This window comes from Drosophila pseudoobscura, chromosome 4, assembly GCF_009870125.1.
Source record: "Drosophila pseudoobscura strain MV-25-SWS-2005 chromosome 4, UCI_Dpse_MV25, whole genome shotgun sequence".
NCBI classification, from domain to species: domain Eukaryota; kingdom Metazoa; phylum Arthropoda; class Insecta; order Diptera; family Drosophilidae; genus Drosophila; species Drosophila pseudoobscura.
In genome coordinates, this window is record NC_046681.1 from 18,105,656 (window position 1) to 18,125,286 (window position 19,631).

The 19,631-nt window shown below is 44.7% G+C and overlaps 3 protein-coding genes across 15 annotated transcripts in view; 2 read left to right on the forward strand and 1 right to left on the reverse strand.

Moving 5' to 3' along the window:
• Positions 1-33: 33 nt before the first annotated feature.
• On the forward strand, positions 34-3,030 carry LOC6902781 (putative RNA polymerase II subunit B1 CTD phosphatase RPAP2 homolog). 2 transcript variants are annotated; one of them, XM_033379334.1, is made up of 5 exons: positions 34-143; positions 212-323; positions 382-479; positions 530-726; positions 2,929-3,030. In XM_033379334.1, the coding sequence occupies exons 1-4, from the start codon at positions 115-117 to the stop codon at positions 720-722; spliced, it is 432 nt and encodes a 143-aa protein (XP_033235225.1). In that variant the 5' UTR covers positions 34-114; the 3' UTR covers positions 723-726; positions 2,929-3,030. The 2 variants fall into 2 exon arrangements, with proteins under 2 accessions (XP_033235225.1, XP_002132518.1); XM_002132482.3 differs by lacking the exon at positions 2,929-3,030 and having other exon boundaries at positions 530-787.
• On the reverse strand, positions 742-2,723 carry Fkbp59 (FK506-binding protein 59kD). Its single transcript, XM_001356311.4, has 8 exons — positions 2,447-2,723; positions 2,233-2,375; positions 2,052-2,172; positions 1,849-1,987; positions 1,429-1,786; positions 1,257-1,367; positions 1,064-1,201; positions 742-987 (listed from the first exon to the last, which is right to left on the reverse strand). The coding sequence occupies exons 1-8, from the start codon at positions 2,643-2,645 to the stop codon at positions 874-876; spliced, it is 1,323 nt and encodes a 440-aa protein (XP_001356347.2). The 5' UTR covers positions 2,646-2,723; the 3' UTR covers positions 742-873.
• Positions 3,031-4,632: 1,602 nt separating the features above from the next.
• nAChRalpha6 (nicotinic acetylcholine receptor alpha6) overlaps positions 4,633-19,631 on the forward strand; it is a 97,825-nt gene continuing 82,826 nt past the window's right edge. For 4 of the 12 annotated variants that reach the window (XR_001451064.2, XR_004469030.1, XM_001356312.4 and 1 more), the window contains exons 1-2: positions 4,634-5,224; positions 13,581-14,473. The gene's annotated coding sequence lies outside the window, so the exon portion shown is untranslated. Of the gene's footprint in view, positions 5,225-13,580; positions 14,474-19,631 lie in introns of all 12 variants that reach the window. The other 8 variants (XM_015180249.2, XM_015180245.2, XM_015180246.2 and 5 more) reach the window with 4 other exon arrangements.

Here is a 19,631-nt window from a genome sequence, read left to right on the forward strand (position 1 = left end):
GAGTGTGACCGTACTTGGAAATCGATCAAATTAGTTTTTGCCTATCGCTGTCATCATTTTTTTGCCCGCTACTCCTCGTAAATTTTACAAAATAAACAAAAAAATGCACAAAACATGACGGAGGAGAAGAACGACCAATTGCGGTAACCAATGGAATGCTAAATGCATTGTTTGTACTATTGTTTAATGATCAATTTATTACCTATTGCAGGCAACAGCTCATCGCGGCGGTAGTGAAAAAGCGCGCGGCAATTGCGCGGGCTCAGGAAATTGTGGTGAGGCTCCTGGAGCCCGACGTAGCAGAGCCGGAATTCCTGGCCATGGTATTTATAGTTTATTTGATGGTATACAAGTTTTAAATTAACATTTCCTCGTCCCTAGCTCTGGGAAATCGCACCCAACCACTATACCGACATTGTGGATGAGCGCGAAATCAGCCGAAACTGTGGGTACCCTCTGTGCTCCAATGTCTTGCAGAAGTAAGTGGACGCTCCAAAAGGTGGCTCCTGACTAACCGACTCACTTGCAGTGTACCCAACCAGAAGTACCAAATCAGTGCATCGCAAAACAAGGTCTACGATATCACAGAGCGCAAGAAATTCTGCTCCGGCTATTGTTTCCGCGCTTCTGAGTACATTAAGGCCCAGGTGCCGACGTCGCCGCTGTGGCTGCGCGACAGGGAGTTGCGGCCGAGCTTTCAGCTGCTGCCGCGAGACAAATGAAAAGGTAAACAGGTTTCAATGCTATTTCTATATTTTATATAATGAAGTACCATTTTTTCTTGTTACATTATTGGATTTTTTCGATTTTCGATGTGGAAATATTTAGGAAAAGTACTTAAAATGCTAAACAATTGATCGCCTTTGTCCTCGGCTAGATCATAATTATATTGTCGCGTTCAAGCGTTAGATCAGCCTCGCGTTTGGCGTCCTCCTCGGACCATTCGCCGCATTTACTGAGCACATCTGTTTCGCGCGGTGGCTCGGTCTTCGAATGAAAAGCGAATTGGGGGATGGAAAAGGATGAGCTTTATTGGTTTATTACTCGTTGAGGCATATTATACCTCTTTGTCGTTGGCCGCCAGCTTGGTAAACATGTTAGCATACAGCTTTTTCTCCTTGGTTTTGGTCTCCTTGATTTTCTGCCTGCAGATGACCACGTGGTTGGCAGCTGCCTTGTTGCCAGGCTCCAATTGAATAACCTAACCAAACATTTATTTAGCAAGTAAGGATTTTCTTTATGGTGTTATGACAAACCTTTTGGAAATCCTCCAGGGCATCTTCCAGCTCATTGATGATCAGGTTGCATTGTCCGCGACGATAGAGAGCCTTCACATTGTTGGCCTCCAGGGCGAGCACAGCATTGCACTGAAGAAAATTAAATATTAATTCAAATGCTTCTGGGCACACATGCTCTACGTGAACTTACCTCCACCTTGGCCTCGAAGTGATCGTTGGACTTCTGGTGGCACAGGGCAATGTTGCTGTGCGTGGCCACCTTTAGCTTCTTCACCTCCTCGTTGGTGTCGGCGTTGTTCGGCAGCAGATTCTTGCACTTGGTGTACATCTTGATGGCAAGGCCCCAGTTCTCCTTCTTGAAGTAGTTGGTGCCCTTCTCCTTGTACACCTTGGCCTCGTCGATGCGCTCGGTGTCGCTCAGCTTCCACTCCTCCAGACCCTTGCCGCAGTCGATCAGCTTCACCTTGTACTCGACTGTGGCGTTGGGTGGAATCTTAAATGCCTCATTGCCCGTCACGCCAAAGGCATACATTGGTTTAATTGTGATTCTAAGGAAAAATCGATTTTAAAGTGGTGTTTCTTTTTAAGCCCCCATATCTTTCTGCTCTACCTGGATGTCTCTCCTATGTTCATCTTCTCCAGGGCAATCTCCACTCCATCCACCAGACCGATAGCACTGCCCTCGCCATAATCGAACTCCACATCGCGTTCCTCAAACACTTTACCCTCGAAAGAACCAGAAATATGGGCTGCAAATCACAGACCCCGAATGAGGTTAAGGCAACCACAGAATCTAGATAAACCACGACTTACCCTTGACGAAGGCACCATCGGTGGGAGACCGCTTTTTATCGCTCGGCTCTAGAATGATGCGGTCAATGCTTCCGTCTTGGTTTGGGCTCAAATCCTCGCCCTTCCAGCCCAGCATTTCCAACTGCAAACGAGAACTGAGATATATAGTTGCCCTGGATAATCATTGCCCTGTGTTCTGTACCTCAAAGATCAGCGTAGAGTCTGGCGGAATGGTGGGCGGACTGCCGGCAGAGCCGTAGGCATAGTTGGGAGCACATGTCAGGAAACAGCGCTCCCCCAGCTTCATGGTGGCCACTCCCATGTCGAAGGCTTTGATAACATTGCCTAAGACAAGAGAAAATAACGAAAAAGAAAATTCCAGAAACAGCGACTTTGGCCGCATTCTCATGTCTCACCTTTGCCGAGCGCAAATTCAAAGGGCTCATTGCGGCTCACGCTCGAATCGAATTCTGTGCCATCGACCAGACGGCCGGTATAGTGCATGGAGACAGTGCATCCACTGTGCGGGGTCTCGTTCCCGGTACCCTCTTTCAAGATTTCCTTGAGCACTCCACCATCTCCAGACAGGTCCAATTTTTTCGTTTCTTCCGGCATTTTTTTTCCTTGTTGCTTTGTTGGTGGTGAAGGTGTTTATCGATACCAGTATAGAATCTACCGCACATATGAACTTGTATGTCGATATTAGGTTCTATCGGATTCCGATGTCTTCATTCAAAACCAACCGACAAACAGGCGCGACGCGAGGAAAAAAATTTGAAAAATGGTGTGTTTAAGTTTATTTATTTTATTAATGTTTTTATTTAAATATTTTGTATACTTTCAGATGCCTCAGGCGATATATTTTGTGCTTTTTTTTGACTGTGTGTGTTTTTTTCAGTGTTTACATTTGCTCAATTTATTACATGGCGACTGCAGTAACTACATATTTGCTACATAATAGAAGGAAAAAGAAGGTGTGTACAGCAGGCAACGCGGCCCAAACAATTCAACGCATGCAAGTGAAAATCCACCCCTTTTGCCTAATATATGTATCTTGGCGACAAAAAGCCGATTCAAAATTACGACTCATATGTTCGTTGCAGCATTTTTAAAACGTAAACACCCTTTTATGTGAAACTTAAGTTAAACCGCGGAAAATGGTACGTTTTTAAATGTTTGTAGATCTAATAAGATCAAATAACCGATTCTAACAAGCAGTTCGGCGTTCGATACTATCGAACCAAAATACAGGTTCAAATGAACCAGTACAGCCGAAAAAGAAAATATATCTCATAATTGTGCTGGTGGCAACCATGGCTTCTTGAGCGCGGTTTTTTTGTGTTTGAATTTGAAACTGAAAGAGAATTATTTGCCAACACACACAGAAATCTATACTTGTGTTATTAATTTCTAGTTTTGTTCGTTTGTCTAATTCATTTTCCTCCAATTACCCATTAATGCAATTACAATTAGGCACTGTCTACAATTAATTGAGATTGCATTGACCCACACTCCTTACAAATGCAAATTCAATCTGTGGCCCGAGGCTTTCAGGTATATAAATTTATAAATTTGTGCATCATGCATCCAATATAATCCTCTGACCATTCCGTTGCTCTTCTGTTTGATTATTTTGCCCTTGGCTTTCGCAGAGCCATTCCCGAGTTTCGTTTTGAAGTCCAGCAAAAACAAGAGCCAAATAAATTAATGCACTTAATTTTATTGGTTTCTATAATTCATCGCTTGTAAGCCGCACACAAACTGTAAGCGGTCTGTACGGTGGGTCGTGTTTTGCGATGTTCGGGGGTGTGGATGAGTGGAATATTGCTGATTGTTTCAAGGTCATAAGGGGCGGAGTGCGATTTAACTGATTTATGGATAGTGGCAGTGCCTTTGGCGGACAGTTTTTGCTTTCTCCTGCTACCCTCTATCAGATCCCATACATTTTGGAACCGTGGTAGTCCCTTTAAGTGGTATCATCTCTTCATAAAAAAACCACTCTTGGTGGAAAAGTAATAGAACCTTGCCTCTGGTTTGCCGGACATCTTTCTATAAGTGGTTGTCCGTTCTTAGAATTTCTCTGCAATATCTTCAGTCCCATTTTGCTGTGCCTCCCCCTGTCCCTTCCCCCTGCAAATCGCGCTTTGATTTTTGTCTCTGTCATTATAAATCGGTTCAGCTGTCGTTGTCTCCTGGTAACTAAAATATTGGGCACTCATCAACTACCACTAGAGGGGCCGCGCGCACATGTTGGACTCGAAGTCGTGGCACACTTGTCGCTCATTAATAAGAGTTCCTCCCCGCTCCCGCACAGAGCGATGTCCGCCCGACATCGGTGTCCATTATTTTTGCAGGTATACTCGAGCTCGTGCTCGTGCTCGTGCTCGTACTCGTACGAGTGGAGACGTTGACCAGATCTCTGGATGCTGCCCACGCTCCCGATGTCGAAGTCAGCGTCGATGCTGGCGCCGCTCTGTTGCTCTGCTCAACTGTAAACATTCCAGCCAGCCGAGTGGCCGACTGGCCGAGTGGGGAAGCTTTCACTCAAGTTCAAGCTCAAGCGAGAGCTTTGCGCCTGCCACAGCACAGGATTCGTCTCCGCAGGACTCGTCTTCGTTCGTGCTCCATGCTCCATGTGGATGCTGCGTGCTCGTGGGTCCATGGCCGTGTGAAAAGCTGCGTTGAGCGCATTAATTCGTTAGGGTACAACCAGACAGGACGCACTTTCTCTCCGAGCTGAGCTGCCGCGAAAGTCTGCCTTGCGTTATCGTGTGTGTACCGTTCGAACCAACTGTTTTTGTGCAAAAGATAAGCCAGAAGCCAGAATCAGCTAGGAAGAGTAGCCCCAAAAAAAAAAACAGCAAAGACAGAAAGACAGAACTATTGCTTAGAATAAAGTTTATAACTTTTACAACGCTCCAGCATCCTGAGTACTGAATCCTGAGTCCAGAACAAAACTCCAGTTTTACTCTCTGGCCATTCTTCCGCGCGTACCAGTGTGTGTGTCTGTGTGTGTAAGTGTCCGCGTCTCTCTGCGTGTGTGTGTCCGTGTCCGTGTGCGTATCCCAAAACTCCAGCTCCAGCTCCAGCTTCAGCAAAAAAAGTGTGTGTTCATCAATAAAAATAAGCAAGAAACATCTGAAATCTAACTAAAATTCAATTAAATAATAACCGCTTAAAAACCAAGAACCAAGGTAAACAAAATCTCACAAATTGTTGCTCCATCTTCTCCTCTCTCTTTGCTCTTTCCTCTTGCCTCTTGCCTCTTCCCTCCTTTTTTCATCCCATTTAAATCCCTCGCTGCACTCGCTCTCTGGTGCAACAGCTTAAAGGATGCTGCGATTTTTCTCACTCAACATTTCGTGTAATTGTTGCGCCTCGACTTGTCCATGCAGAATTGTTCGGGTCAAAAGGCGAAAAGGCAAACGAAAATTAAATAAAACAATGTCCAATCTGTTTCCCAGTGGAAGTATTTATTGTGGTAATTTTATGTGTGTATATGAATATTTGTTTTCTGTTGATTTTCTTCGCTTTGAAAGGGCGCCATGAGCCATGACAAAATTTGGCAAACGAAGATACATTTATGTGGAAATTTATTATTATTATTTCTGTGGATTTTTTTTAGGGCATCAGAAATTTTGTCTGTGACATTATTAAATTAAGTAAATTAAATTTGATATTCGATATTTCTCTGTCGAAAGTTTGATTAGTTTTTATACGGTCTCAAAGGGAAAAATGAAATCAAAATAATTTCGGACCATTTGGACGAGGTATTTCTGTGCGAAATTAATTTGTGTCCCAAATTGAATGCCAAAATTGTAGTTCTCGTAATTTACATTAGTTTTTAGGGAAAAAGCTGTTTCCTAGCCACTCATTTACACAGAAATATTTTGCGGGTATCAAACACAAAAATCTATTTCGTTTGATAAAATTTTCGTTGATTTATTTTTGTTTTTTTTGCTATCATCGGATATGTTTTCATTCGAATTTTCTACAAAATGTTTGGCCAGAGACAAAAACTCGGGGAGTTTCGTCTCTATTTCATTTAGAAACTAAAACATTCTTATTTTCATTTGATTTTCAAAAGAAAATTATGGAAATGCATTTTTAAAGTTGTGAAAACCGAATAATTCGCAATGAAAATGTGTACATAAATTGTTGGTACATGAAGGCAGAAATTTTCCACTCAAGATTTGGGATCTATCCGTCTTGCAGTTTTCCTTTTCGTTTTTCGTCTTCGTCGGGATGTCAGTTATTTGCCTTATAAACTGTTGCTTCTGACAGTTATCTGCACGAATCGAAGCAATTTTCCTTGGCCGTGGCTTGGCTGCGGAAAATCCCTGGTGATTTCCTCCTTTTCCTTTCCGTTCCACTTGGATGCCTTATTCTTGCTGCTTATTCTGCTGCCAGAAAGTCCTTTGACTGATTGTTTTATTCGATTCGATTCGATTGGGCCGCAAAATTAGAGCGCTATTTAAGCGCGTTTTCGTGGCGTTTTTAAACGCATATTATTGTTGTTCCAGCTGCGTCTGCATCTGTGTGTTTCTGTGTATCTATATCTGTATCGGTGTGTTTGTGTGGTGGTTTTTCCAATTATTGTTGGATTTTGATGTGGCTGTTGTTGCTGCTGCTGCGATAATTAAATTTTAATTATACTCTCGACTTAAATTGCCATTTCATTGTGCTCAGATTTCGTTCCACTGCTTTTCATACAGAAATTGCAGTTTTCCGTAGTTTTCGGTGTCAGTCGCAGCCCATCTCGTCGCCCCAGCTATTATCGCCCCCTTTTTCAGCCACACATCCTGACACTGCCCTATCCTTATGCAATTAACATTTGCACTGCTATCAATCAGTTGGCCAAAAGAAAAACTTTTCTTTTAGTCATTTCCTCCCTCCCCAAGGTCCCTCCCTCCTTATCATTCAATTTTGGCCCCCGGGTGCGGGGAAAAGAAAACTTTTCTGCCAAACTAACAACTGGAGAAAGCAGCAGCACACACACACACAGCAAAAAAAGAAGGAGAGAGGGCCCAAAGCCCAGAGCCCAAAAAAAACACAGAGGGCCAACAACCAGAACGCGGCGTGTCTAAGTGGGCGTAAGTGGTCATGTATCTGTGTGTGTGATGTGTGTTATGTGTGGCTGTGAGGTACGAATGTGTGTGTTGAGTGGCAAGTTGTGTACACACGCAGATTTTTCATCAATCATTTGGCTTGACTACACGCCTAGTTCACATTTTAGGAGACTTGTAGTTTAAAAAATTGGGCCGCAGAGAACCACATCGATAGTGGCCGCGGGGATGGAGCAGGGAGCTCTGCGATGCGGGGCCGTGATTCTGCGGAGACGAGCAGGAGCAGCAGGAGGGGGGCAAACATGAAAGCTCGGTAACACGAGACCCGGGAGAGAGCTCCAGTGGCGCCTTAAGCGGACAGATGTCGATGGATGCCGTGTGTTTTAAGACTTTAAGAGGCATCTGAAGCTGAAGGTCGGAAATAAAACGTTCTCTGGATGGATGTGCTCATGGGGGAGGCTTAAAATTGTGTATCGAATAGGTCCAGCCATCGAATAGAGTTAAACGAAGTATAAAATTAGTTCAAAAAGTGAATCATTGAAGGTTTTTGGCAAGGCCTAATTAAGGAAGGAGTTCCTGTGGCATCCAGTTGGGGAAACTAGGCCTATTTGGGCATTAATTATACAGAATTCAGTCCGATATTGATTTCCACTTGGAGCCAATAGTTTGCATTGTCTTTTCTCGAATTAAATGGTTTTTATTCATGTTTTTTTAATGAAAGGTCGATTAGCTTATGGCTGGTTGATAAATCCATAAATATTTGAGATTTTCAGCAAATCAGGTGCCACACATTGTTTTTCCTTCATGAATATTTCCAAATGTTATTATTTAAATTATCTTTGGCATTGTAATTGGAATTAGTTGTTGCATTGTTATTGCATGGGCGCATAAGTAATTCGTTTCACTCGATTGATGAATGAAATACAAATTAAGCTTCATTAACATCAAAAATGGAACCACTTGTATGTCTACATCGTATTCCTTCCAATTGGAGCCTCAAATATCCTCCACAATGTACTCGAAATGAAGGAGGCTTGCCTGATCCGTGCAGCTTACCTCTAGATCTCTTTTGTGTTGAACAAATATCTTATTTTATCCAGGATGTCGCAGCTCCTGTTCCTGCGCCTCTCTCAATTGTTTCGATGCTCTCGACCTGCCTCAGGATTCTTTACGATGATTCTGATTTCGAATGTTTTTCGATATTATTGTCCTTATCTACTGTCCTTTCTATTTCCCTTTTCCCCCATCCCCATCCCCATCTCCATGCCCACCCTGTCGATTCAGAGCGTCTGAGGAGTAGACATAATAAAGAAAAAGAATGGAAAAAGTTGTGTGCTTGTGTGTGTGTGTATAAGTGGGGAAAGGTATTGCTCTCACACACAGATACACACACATACACACTCAAATGGAGTTGTCGAAATTGCTCCACTTTCTCTCTTCATCTGTGTGGGTGGCCGTGTCTCTGTTTCTGTTTCTGTGTGTGTGTGTGTGTCTATCTGTCTGCAGGAGGCAATGGTATGGGGATACAAATCCAAAATACCAAATCCCAAATCCCAACCCTCGTCGTACTCATCAACCTGGCCTCCGCATGGCCACCCTTCTGCCTCCTGGTGGGTTCTTCTTCTGCTCCGAGGACTTGCACCAAAACACTTAAACATGAACACGTTGTCTGTGTGTCTGTGTGTGTGTGTGTGTGTGTGTGTATCTGTGCGCCGTCATTTTGGGCCTGTGTGCGTCTACGCACAATATGTTTCGTCTTTAACCCAACCGAAAAGCTTCGTTTCGTCAGTCGGCAGACAGAAACGAGAGGAGAGCTTCACAGGAGTCCTGCCTGTCCTGTCCTGCCTGTCCTGCTGGTTGCTGGCTGTTGGCTGCTACCGGGCTGCCTTTTCCTTTCCTTGTGAAAGTTTTAATGTGATTCTTTCGTATTAATTTCGACATCGTCATCGTTGCTCTGCCCTTACCTTCACTCTTGTTCTCTCTCCTGTCTCCTCTCTCCTCTCTCCTCTATCCTCTATCCTTTTTCCTTTGGCATTTTCTATTTTTCCTCCTTACGCACTTTTTATTGCTCGTCTTACGTTTGCCTTCGCTTTCGTTTCGTTTCTATTTTATTTTAACAACATCTTCGTCGCCAGCATTGAGTTTCTGTCGAGCTCGGCGCTTTTTCCCCCCCTCCACCCTCCACCCTACACCACCCACTAAACTTGGCCTTTACCCATCTCTCTCTCTCTCTCCCACTCCCACTCAGTCTGCCTCTGTCTCTTTCTGTTGTGCTCTGCTGGGACGTGTGTGTGTGTAAACTTTTTTGTTGCTTACTCTTTTATGCTCTCGTCATATGAAAACGCGACTTTGTTGCACTAAACGTAAGTTGGAAGATTTACAACTTTTTGGTTTAACATACAACCGAAAGGGGTTATGAGGGGTGGGGAGGGGTGTGGCGGGGGGCAAGTACTGTATAGACGGCTGTGGTGGGGCCTGGAGGGGGCGTGGGTTGAAGGCCACGCTCAAAGTCTCACAGAAAAAAAAAAACGAAATAAAGGAATGCCATATGAAGCCCATGAGGGAATGCACCACCAGGAAGTGGGGTGGGGGAGCGTGAGGTAAGCCTGCCGCCATGAGACCATGATCCTTAAAAGAAAAAGTTATTATGCATAAAATGGAATATTATCCACCGTAAACTACAAGTTTATGCAGTTTTTAGAGTGGGAACCGGAGCAGGAAGAGCCGGATAGTGCGAATGGGGAGGCACATGTGGAGGTGTGGTGGCAGGAGCAATTAATAAAGGTGAGGGGGTCAGCAAATAGTTTATGAGCCGAAAAATTAGACAGAGACCGAGTCCGCCCTGAAGGTGTAAACTTTCAAATGGTTGAAGTGTTTTCCTCCAGGGGGGGGCATCTTATTCCAGCCACAAAATTCGCCCATTAAATGCGAGGGAGTTTCTTTTTGGGCTTGCTGACAATTAAATGTGGCAAAAAGATAAAACCGGATGGAGTTTCTCTCTGAAATTAAATATTAAGTTTCCAAATGGCAGAGGTGAAGAGAATGTTCCTTGCTTCTGCCCCTATGCTTGCTTTTACTCACGTACTTTCTCTACTTTCTGCAAGTTTCAATTGTTTTAATCTTAATTTTATAATGTTTCCTCCATCCGACATCCTCCTGCCTCTCTCTTTCGGCCCCCGCTTTCATTTGTTAAACAAAGGAAAGGAAAGTTTTTTTAATTGCTCATTATGTTTGATTAAGGTGGCTGCACTTGCCGCAGTGCCCTGCCACAGATGCCCTGCCACAGGATGCCCTGCCACAGGATGCCCTTAGCCACTGCCACAGCACGGTAAAGCTCGCGCTTCGTTTCGTTTCATTTCGTTTCGCTTGGTTAACGGATTTTCATCAGACGTACATCAAAAGCATTTCTAATCAACAAAAGGAGAGACGCACGAGGCGCGCAAACAAGTTGCAAGTTTATTTCTCGTCATTGTACTTCTGCCTCTCTGCCTCTCTGTCTATCTGCCTGTCTGTCTGTCTGTATATGTGCTTGGATACGTGTGTGTGTGCGTGTGTTTGTTGGGGGAATTGGAGCACATGCCAGCAGCAACAACAACAACAAGAAGAGAAAACAGATGAGGAACAGAGACAGAGCAAAATCATTTGAGATCATGCCGCACTCATAAAACACTTAAAAGACAATTTTGTTGTCATTCAGAGAGTGGCAGAGCGGACTAGAGGAGTGGGGTTGTGGCTTTAACTCTCTCTTTGGCAGTCTGGGGTTAATTAAATAAATTCCTAAGCCACTTTTGCCTTCATCAATTTTTCAGCACAACAAAAAAAAAGGAGGAAAAGAACGAGCGGCAACACTCCAAATTGGTTATACATAAATATTTGTGGGTGTTGGGTCTTGGCATGAGTGTGTGGGTGTGTAGCACAGAGTTTTCAGCAAGCTTTTCTCCCGCTTGCCTTCTTTAATATGGGAACAACAAAGGGCAGCAGCAGTAAGCAGTATACAGGGCTTGCAACAATTGGCTCTCCTGCCTCCTGCCTCCTGCCTCCCACTTGCCACCTTGCCGCCTTGCCCCCTGCTGCGCTTCCAAGTGTAAACAGAGTCCCGACTTCCCTGAGTCTGTTTCCAAGCACTCGACTCTCTTGCTCTTGTTCTCGTTCTCGCTCTCGCTTTCTCTCAATCCCCCAATTGAGTCGAAAAATGAGTAGCCCGAATATTCACTCAAACTTTCCATCAATGGGCGATGAGTTCTGGGCCACTGATAACAGCCATGCAGACTCACACACACACACACACATGCCCATGCACACGCATACGGCGCGAGAGAGGCATACACAGATAGAGCTGTTTAAAAAGATGTCCTAGTCACTGGTTAGTGGGGTGGGGAGACATCCTGTGGATGCTTAAAAAAACATACACCACACACACACAGAATCCTAAGAGTAACAGCGCGGAAAACGTTTGATAACGCCGCGCGCACAAAAGTATGCTACACAAAAGCCCAGAGAGCTCTCCATCTCTCTCCCACACCCCCCCCAGTGTATGTGTCTGTCTGTCTGTCTGTTACTCTGTATGTGTGGTAGTAAATAAGCAAAAGGCAAAGACGGAAATAAAAAGGGCAGCAAGTGGACAAGACAATGAAATTGTCATAAATAACAACGTTGTCTACCAACAACACAGAGCAACAACACCAACAACAACAACAAGAACAAAAAAGAATGAAAAGAAAGGAAGTCTAAATTCGGATACCGAAGCATCTGATACCCTTGCAGATCTATTGCTCCTAAGGCCGACCCGTGATCCGTGATTGGGATCTAATGTGGCTATCGAATGACAGGAAACACATGGAAGGACAGCACAAAGAAAGCTTCCACTCAGATAGATGGATCGAGGGCATCTGCTGATAATCATCGTACCCACAATTGAAGGGTATAACGAACGACTATAACGGAAGCAACTACAACAAAGAAATCCCCAGTAGCTGAGTGACTGGGATTTTTTCCCCCTTTCGTCCTCTCGTCCTCTCGTCCTCTTTCATTCTTTGCTTTATTTTCGGGTGTCTCTTGGTCAGTGGCTCAACTCTTTTTATCATTTTCCCCCCGAAAGGCCGGGTACCCCAGGGTATTATTTGGGTGGATTACGTTTATGGAACGTTATAGTCTCTCCAATGAATACAGATTTCTGAGGTGTGTGTATTTCATTGGCCACTGAAGAATGAGTAATAAAACCGGATCTTTTAATTATTCTTTATTGTTTTATTGTACATTTCCTTTACTTTAATGTGATTCTTTGCTCGTTTGATCCATGGTTGGGCAATTTCCCAACGGATTGATTTATGAGAATAGTTTTGGAGAAAAAGAAAGAGCCAAACTTTTAGTTTCGGGAATCACTTAAGGGACACTCTTCATTCGAGTAGCTTCAGCTCTCAGGCTCTCTGCACTCCACTTCCCCTTCTTTATGTTGGATCCACTCTTTCGTTTTCCTTTCTGTTTCGTTTTCTTCTGTGCTCTGTTGGATTGGGTCCTCATAACGGATATTCCAAATGGCTGCTGCGGCTGCTCTAAGTGACTTTTGTCAAACTTTTGTGCCCGCTGCTCCTCCATGGCTATCTTTCCGAATACGGAGTACTTATATACTTATCAATAGACGGTGGTGAGGGGGGGAGGGGGTACGTTCCACGGAAGAGCAAAGGAGGAGCCACATTAAACTAATGTTTAGTTGGCATTCGTAACAGTTTTGCGATGGCTGCGACCCTCCAAACTTTGACCGTAAATTGTGGCACGTGATGGGCGTTGGGAATGGGACTCCTACAGGATGGTGTGGCATGGACACGATTGTACTTGGACTTGGACTGGAAAAGGACCGGGCGTGACTGAGGCAATTGTTATTTCTTATTGCTTCAGTGTTTCGCTTTCAGAATTGAATTTTTATGGTCTGCGACAGTTTTCAGGGCGGAGGCAATTCGAGGTTCGAGGTTCGAAGTTCGAGAATGGGAAATGGATACATCGTTTCTGGAATATCCCTCTGTTAGACTGGGACTCCCTCCCCTATCCAATTACCTTTTGCGTGGTGGCAGTGCAACAGGCTGGGGAAGAGATACAAATGTATCTGGCGAACAATGCTTAAGCCCCGGCTGGTGATTGCCAATTCTGGCTCAGTAGCCAGTCCTTTGTTTTGACGGGCGACACTAGATGGGTGGCTGGGAAATCAATCAAAGGACAACTGGAAACTCCACTGACAGATTGATTGAGTCCCTTCATCGGGGATACATCGATGGAACGACAGCCTATTCCCCACTCGCCTCTCACTTAATATTCGAGTAAACATTTAACTATATAAATATTCACACTTTCACTCACTCTCTCTCTCTTTCTCTCTTCCTGTCTCTCTTTTCCCCCCATCCGCCATACAGATAAAATTAAATTTAAATAAATGTTTTTTGCTTTCATTGTATAAATGCAATATGCAAATATTTAAACAAAAACCGCACAGAAAAAATGATTAAAAAAAGCAAATAAATAACGAACGAAGAGGAAACCCCCAGCAACAACAATGTGTTCATAATTATAAAAGAATTAATTAAATACATACATACAAAAAAAAAAGAGGAGAGAAAAGCTTAAAGTTTAAAGTAATTATGCTAAACAGAAACCCAAACCATCTGTATTTGTATCTGTATCTGTATCTGTATCTGTATCTGCATATGCATCTGCATCTCTTCTCTCGCATCCATGTGTCTGCATCTGCACCTGCACCTGCATCCGTATCTGTATCTTTGCTGCTGAATGCCCAATGAGAAGAAGCCCAAAACGAAAAATGCCAGCTCAAAATCCAAAATCCATCATTCGATCAGCAATCCAAATCCAGCAAGCAATCAATCCAGCAATTCCATCATCAATTGCCACTGCCATCAATCCATCAGAAAACGACAAAAAAGAAAACTAAAAATTATATGCACGCAGCTAAAAGCCAAAAACACCATCAACTGAATTAAAATCAATTTCTAATTAAAACAAATATAAAATAAATATAAAAAAAAATACCTAAACAGAAACACAGAGGAGGCAAAAGAGGAGCCACACAAACAAACAAAACAAAGCAAAACAAAGCAAACCAAAACAAATAAAAAAGAGCAATTAAATCTTTCCATTAATTATGGAACATTCATCAACATTTTTGTTGTGTTTGTTCCATCTTCAAAACGAAAAGGTCGCCGACTGTTTCCAGCTGCTGTCATCAGAGGCACAACGCCGACTGGGAAAGTCTACAACTAAATATACAACAAATTCCACCAGAAGACCAACAGCTACAAGCAAATCGAGCCACAAGATACAGCATCCACGACAGCAGCAACCTCAGCTTCAACTCTACAACAAAATTGCTGGGTAAGTGGAAAAGATAATTTGTGGAAATAAGTTGAAACGAAACGGAAGGGAACGGCGCGGACTGTTCGAGAGGGAACGATAGAAATGGGAACAGACGGGAAGAAACAAGGAAACATAACGAAATAAAGGACAAATTAGCAGACTCTACAAATAGGGAAGGGAATAGAACAGACTAGAAAGGAACGGAACGGAACGAAACGAAACGAAACGAAGTACACCATAAATGGAGCGAATTAGCAAACGCTGAAATTAAATTTCCACACAATTTTGTGTCTAGTCAAGTCAAACACGAGTCGAATCAGCGCAGGATATGTAGGCAGCAAAACAAAATGAAGGGAGAATGTAGAAGGATTTATGGCTCCGACATGGCCATAACGAATCGGGAATACCCTAGCTCTGGACTAGGGACTAGAGCCCTGCAGGTCAGGAAGCGGAAAGGAAAGAAAACAAAGGCAGAGGTTTAGGGAGCACACAAATGAAAGGAAAATGAGGAGAAAGAGAAATGCCAGAACGTAGCTAAGTAGGTGAGAGTCGGAGGAAGGACGACAGGATATCAAGCAAGGAAAAGAGCACAAAAAAGTAAAATGAAAACAGAAATAAAGAAGGTAAAAAAGTGTTGATGGGGGGAGGGGGGACAAAATAAATGGAAAGTAAGTCCAATGAAAAGGAAATAAATAGAGAAAAGAGTGCTCCCCGAGAAGGTGCTCCCAGAGAAGGACGAAGGAATAATTTGAATTAAAAATAAACCCACTTAAAGTGCTTTTAAATCTAGAATGTTAATGAAACTTTAAGCCCTTAAAAGCCCAGATTTGACATGCACGGAAAGGGGTCCTTTTCTTTGCCCCCATTTCCGCTTAAAGTACTGCAACATGTCGTAGCATGGAGTAATGGCATGTCGTTATGCCACAACTCCACTTTTGTTAGGGCATTGGACATGCAACTTGTCAGAGCGACGCGTCGGGCAACCAGCAATCAAATAGTGTCGAGCTCAGCGCTCTCCGGAGCGGGGCGGAAAAAAGCGTAGGAAAATTCAAAATGGCATAAAGGCTGCTCCATGAAAAACTGCAAATCGTCGCCAACGTAGCCCTATCCCGTATCCCCCCCCCCCCCTTCTTCTTGTCGGCCATTCGTTGTTGTTGTTGGCTGTGTTATGAATTTCATATTACACACGAAAATCCAATAAAAATCACCGAAAGCAATTTTCGTCGGCCGGCCTTGTCCCTCCCCCTCCCCTCCTCCCGCATAAAGACGTTTTTGGAATTCCTCCCTGAATTTCGTCTGTTTTTTTTTTTTTGCTGACCGAAAAATTTTGTTTCACTCACTCTCGCTTTCTATTCGTTTTTTGGGGAGCAATTTTCAGTGTCCAGCGGATGCGAAACACGATGCATTTTGTAGTTTTTTAAGCCCTGGCTGTCACCCCCGGATGGGGCTGTCGCAGTGCGCTTTCCAAAAGTTGAAAGTTGCTTAATTTGATTTTAATTCTCTGGCACTCGGAGTGGGAGCACTGGGAGCACGGGGAGCACCACATAAAGTGGCAACAGAACACCCGAAACTATAGTGGAAGGGAAATTACGAATACGAATTGAAATTTGCCAGCTCAGCATCAATTAACAAAAAATTCGGTCCAACTTTTTCGATGGGGGAAGTCTTTGGGTTTCTGTTTTGCTGGTGGTTCTGTTCTTCTTTAATTTTTTGGCATTTTTGAGGAAGTTGCTGAAGTTTCTATCGGAACGGAATTCCCACGATCTTTGGCAGTTTTTGTGGTGGACTTTTGGAACGGAATTTGATTGCCAAAAACTGCGAAATGCGAATTGAGAGTCCGTAGTCTGTGGTACGGGGCTCGGGACTCGGGGCTCGGAGGATGGACGTTTGCCATTTCGGCCGAAAAGTTCATTTCCCCAGTTGTCAACAGTTTATAATAGTTTTTCCCTCACTCGATTCCCCCGCTGCAGTCTCCACCTCATTTGTTTGATGTATTTCCTGCCTTCCATTTCCATCAGCTGCCCCCACTGCCTCTACCCTCTCGATGTCCTCTCTGGGTGCTCTCTGGATACTGAATGCTGGGATTCCAGTTGGTTTATTTCATTGCAACCGAACTGTCGTATGCAAATCTGCTTTGCTGATTAAACCTAAATAATGTTGGGTCTTTCCTTTGCTGCTGTGGCCTCCCCCGAGATCCCCACACATCTCCCAGCTCCCATCTTCCATCTGGCATCTTGGCAGTCCCCCCACTGCCACTGCCACTGCCAGTGCAGCCATGTCTTTGTCTTGGCTGTCTGTCCCTTTGAAAGATGGCCAAGACTCTGAATGGGGATCGCTGTATCTCTTTCTCGGAGTTGAATAACTTTTTAATGGAGTTGGAGCTGTTATATGCCATAACTATATATCTGGAAGGTTATTTTATGCCCGGATTAGGGGTAGTAAGTAGTTCCCCCTGAAATAATGTTTATTAAATTCCATTCTGTTGAATAGTTTCCTCTTCAGTAGGTTTTGTGTGCCTTTAGAGGGCATCAAACTTTCGCATTCTCGTGCCTTCCTTCCGTTTGCTGGTGGCTGGTTGCTCGCTGCTATCCCGAGCCTTTCCCCTGCCCATTTTCCTCCATTATTCTTTCTGGGAAAATCTGAGACAATTTTCAACTTATAAGAGGCCGCCTGCCTCCATTCGTATAATGGGCACAGAGTCCTGCATCCTGCAGCAACAGCAGCAGCATCCGTTTGCCGTGTCCTGGCGGCCACTTGTTGTTGCACTTGCACACACACACACACACATACACACATGGATTCTCAGCCATTCTCCTTTTTTTGCAGGATGCCTTTGCTGTGTTTCCTTTTAGTCTGCTGTCGGCTGCACGTACTACAACATTTCCAATTTAATTTCTCTGTTTCTCTGCATCTGTGTGCGGGTGTCCTGGTGTGTCCTGATGTGTCCTGGTGGGTGACTCTCGGCTGGTGGCCATTGTCTTTGTCTTTGTTTACTGTGCCATTTCCCGCTTTCCGCCATCAAATTAACTTCTCTCTCTCTCTATCTGTCCCCCTCTCTCTGGGTATCTTTTACCCTTCTATATGTTTTCCTGCAATAGATTATAGTTGAATATTTTTTGGTCGCAATTTTAATTAAACTGCGCCAATGGCTGTTAAATTGGTTCTAATGTCAGCTGCTCATCATCATCATCGTCATCATCTCCATGCAGATGCATCTGCATCCGCATCCGCATCCTCATCTCCATTCTCTCCCACTCGTCATCATCATTGTCATCCTCATCCGCATCCACATCCACATCCACATCCACATCCACATGCACACCACCATCAGCATTGCCATCAGTAACGCCATCCCCATCATTATCGATGCGATGTCTGACCCAGTTGGTGTGGATGTGGCGGATGGGCAACAGGCGGGCGGGCGTCTCCCCGCAGCCGGGCCTGGAGATGTGTGCGTGACAACTTGTGCGGTCACGTGGCTGCAGTTTAGGCCCTGGAATAGCGACAAATATCATTAATCTTAATATATGCTAGTGGGCTTGCCGGGCTCTTCCTGAATCATCATTTCATGGCGAGTCCCTGGTCTTTGAGTCCTGAAACCCGGGGATTTCTCTCGTGATTTGTGTTCCCTTTGGCACGGGTCCATCTCCTTCGACCATCAGCCGCGCAACAAATAAGCCTCACTCTCTGTCTCTGTCTCGATCTCCGTTTGTGATTCTCCTTCCTCTCTCCCCGCCTTTTCCCCTCCCCTCTTGCTGCACTTTTCTGCATTTCCCTTGTCGTTTGTGCTGTTGTTGTAATTACATAGCACTTGTTGTTTTGGCTTTGTGCTAACAAAAGCCTTGACTCCCACCCACTGGCTGAACTCCCAAAGCTCCCCTGCATCGGTGCTGCTGCTGCTGGCTGCCTCAAAGAGGGGCACCAATAACCGCACTCGAAAGCCCGCTTGCTGCCGCACAAAAGTATGCAGCAGTATTTTGCCGAAATGACTTTTGAACCGCTCGCCGTTCATCGATGGGCAATATTTGTGCATCGGGGGTGTTTGAGTGTGTGTGCACGAGTGCTGGGGGAGTGCATTGAATTCTGTGTATGTTTATCGGCAGTTGCCTGAATGAATGAATGGATGCATGAGTGAATGGAAGGCCAGAGGGAGAGTCTGGCCACCTCTTCTGTGTCTGTCTGCCTGCCATATCGAAAACACTCTAAAACTCTGAACTGAAGGCTCATTTTACATGCAGTTTTACTTTGATTGGCTCTCGAAGCGCACTTAGCCACCTGATTAGCAGGGAGCCATCGGGGGGCCAGGGAATCTGGGCCCATTGTTAGGATCTGCTCTAATTCAGCTCGAAATCCCCGATAAGTAGCCCCCTCCTCCCCAGAGCATAATTTGCAGGCAGCTAAAGCCATCTCCATGGATTACTCCCGTGGATGTGTGTGCCGCTGGAGGGTTCAATTATGAACAGACGACCGCAAAAAGTTAAAACCCCAAAGAGGATACTGTGGGCCACTTACCACACGGGAGTGGTGTGTGTGCGGCTTCCGTGGCAGGTAATTTGAGGCCGTGCAGCATGTTAAAAATGCAACCAGCACAGCTAGGCCCCAGCCACAGGGGAGCCTCAGAACGAGTCCCGAACCAGAGGCAACTTTTAGCGCGTTTTTTGTCGCGCCTAAGCGGTTGCAAGTCTAACCCGTCCACAGGAGGGGAACGGAAGAGCAGGGGCCGACTGCTGCTTGGCTGGTACCCTTACTCTTTCCAATTTCAAGGCTCATTGTGTATGTGGGAGATTGGCGCTGCTGGAGCCTCAGCCTCAGACTCAGCTTCAGCCACTGCCAGATCTACCGCCTGCCACTGATGTTGCCTCTCATCATTGGCGAAGCATTAAATTGACTTTGAAACTTTTTACCTGCCAGCTTTGTGCCACTCGCACACACACACAAGGACACACCCACACAGGCAGCAAATTGGAACGAACTGAAACTAAACTTGAAATTAATTAACCGCGACAAGGGCCAAGGGTTCTCCACCCTCCCAAGAAGAACGGCGAACCCTAGCGTTTGCTTTTGCCTTTGGCCACTTCCAGATACACACGCACACGCACCCTCACACACACCCACGCACAGAGGGAACATAACTCATAAAACCTCTAATTACACAAACAGCTGACGCAGCCAAAAG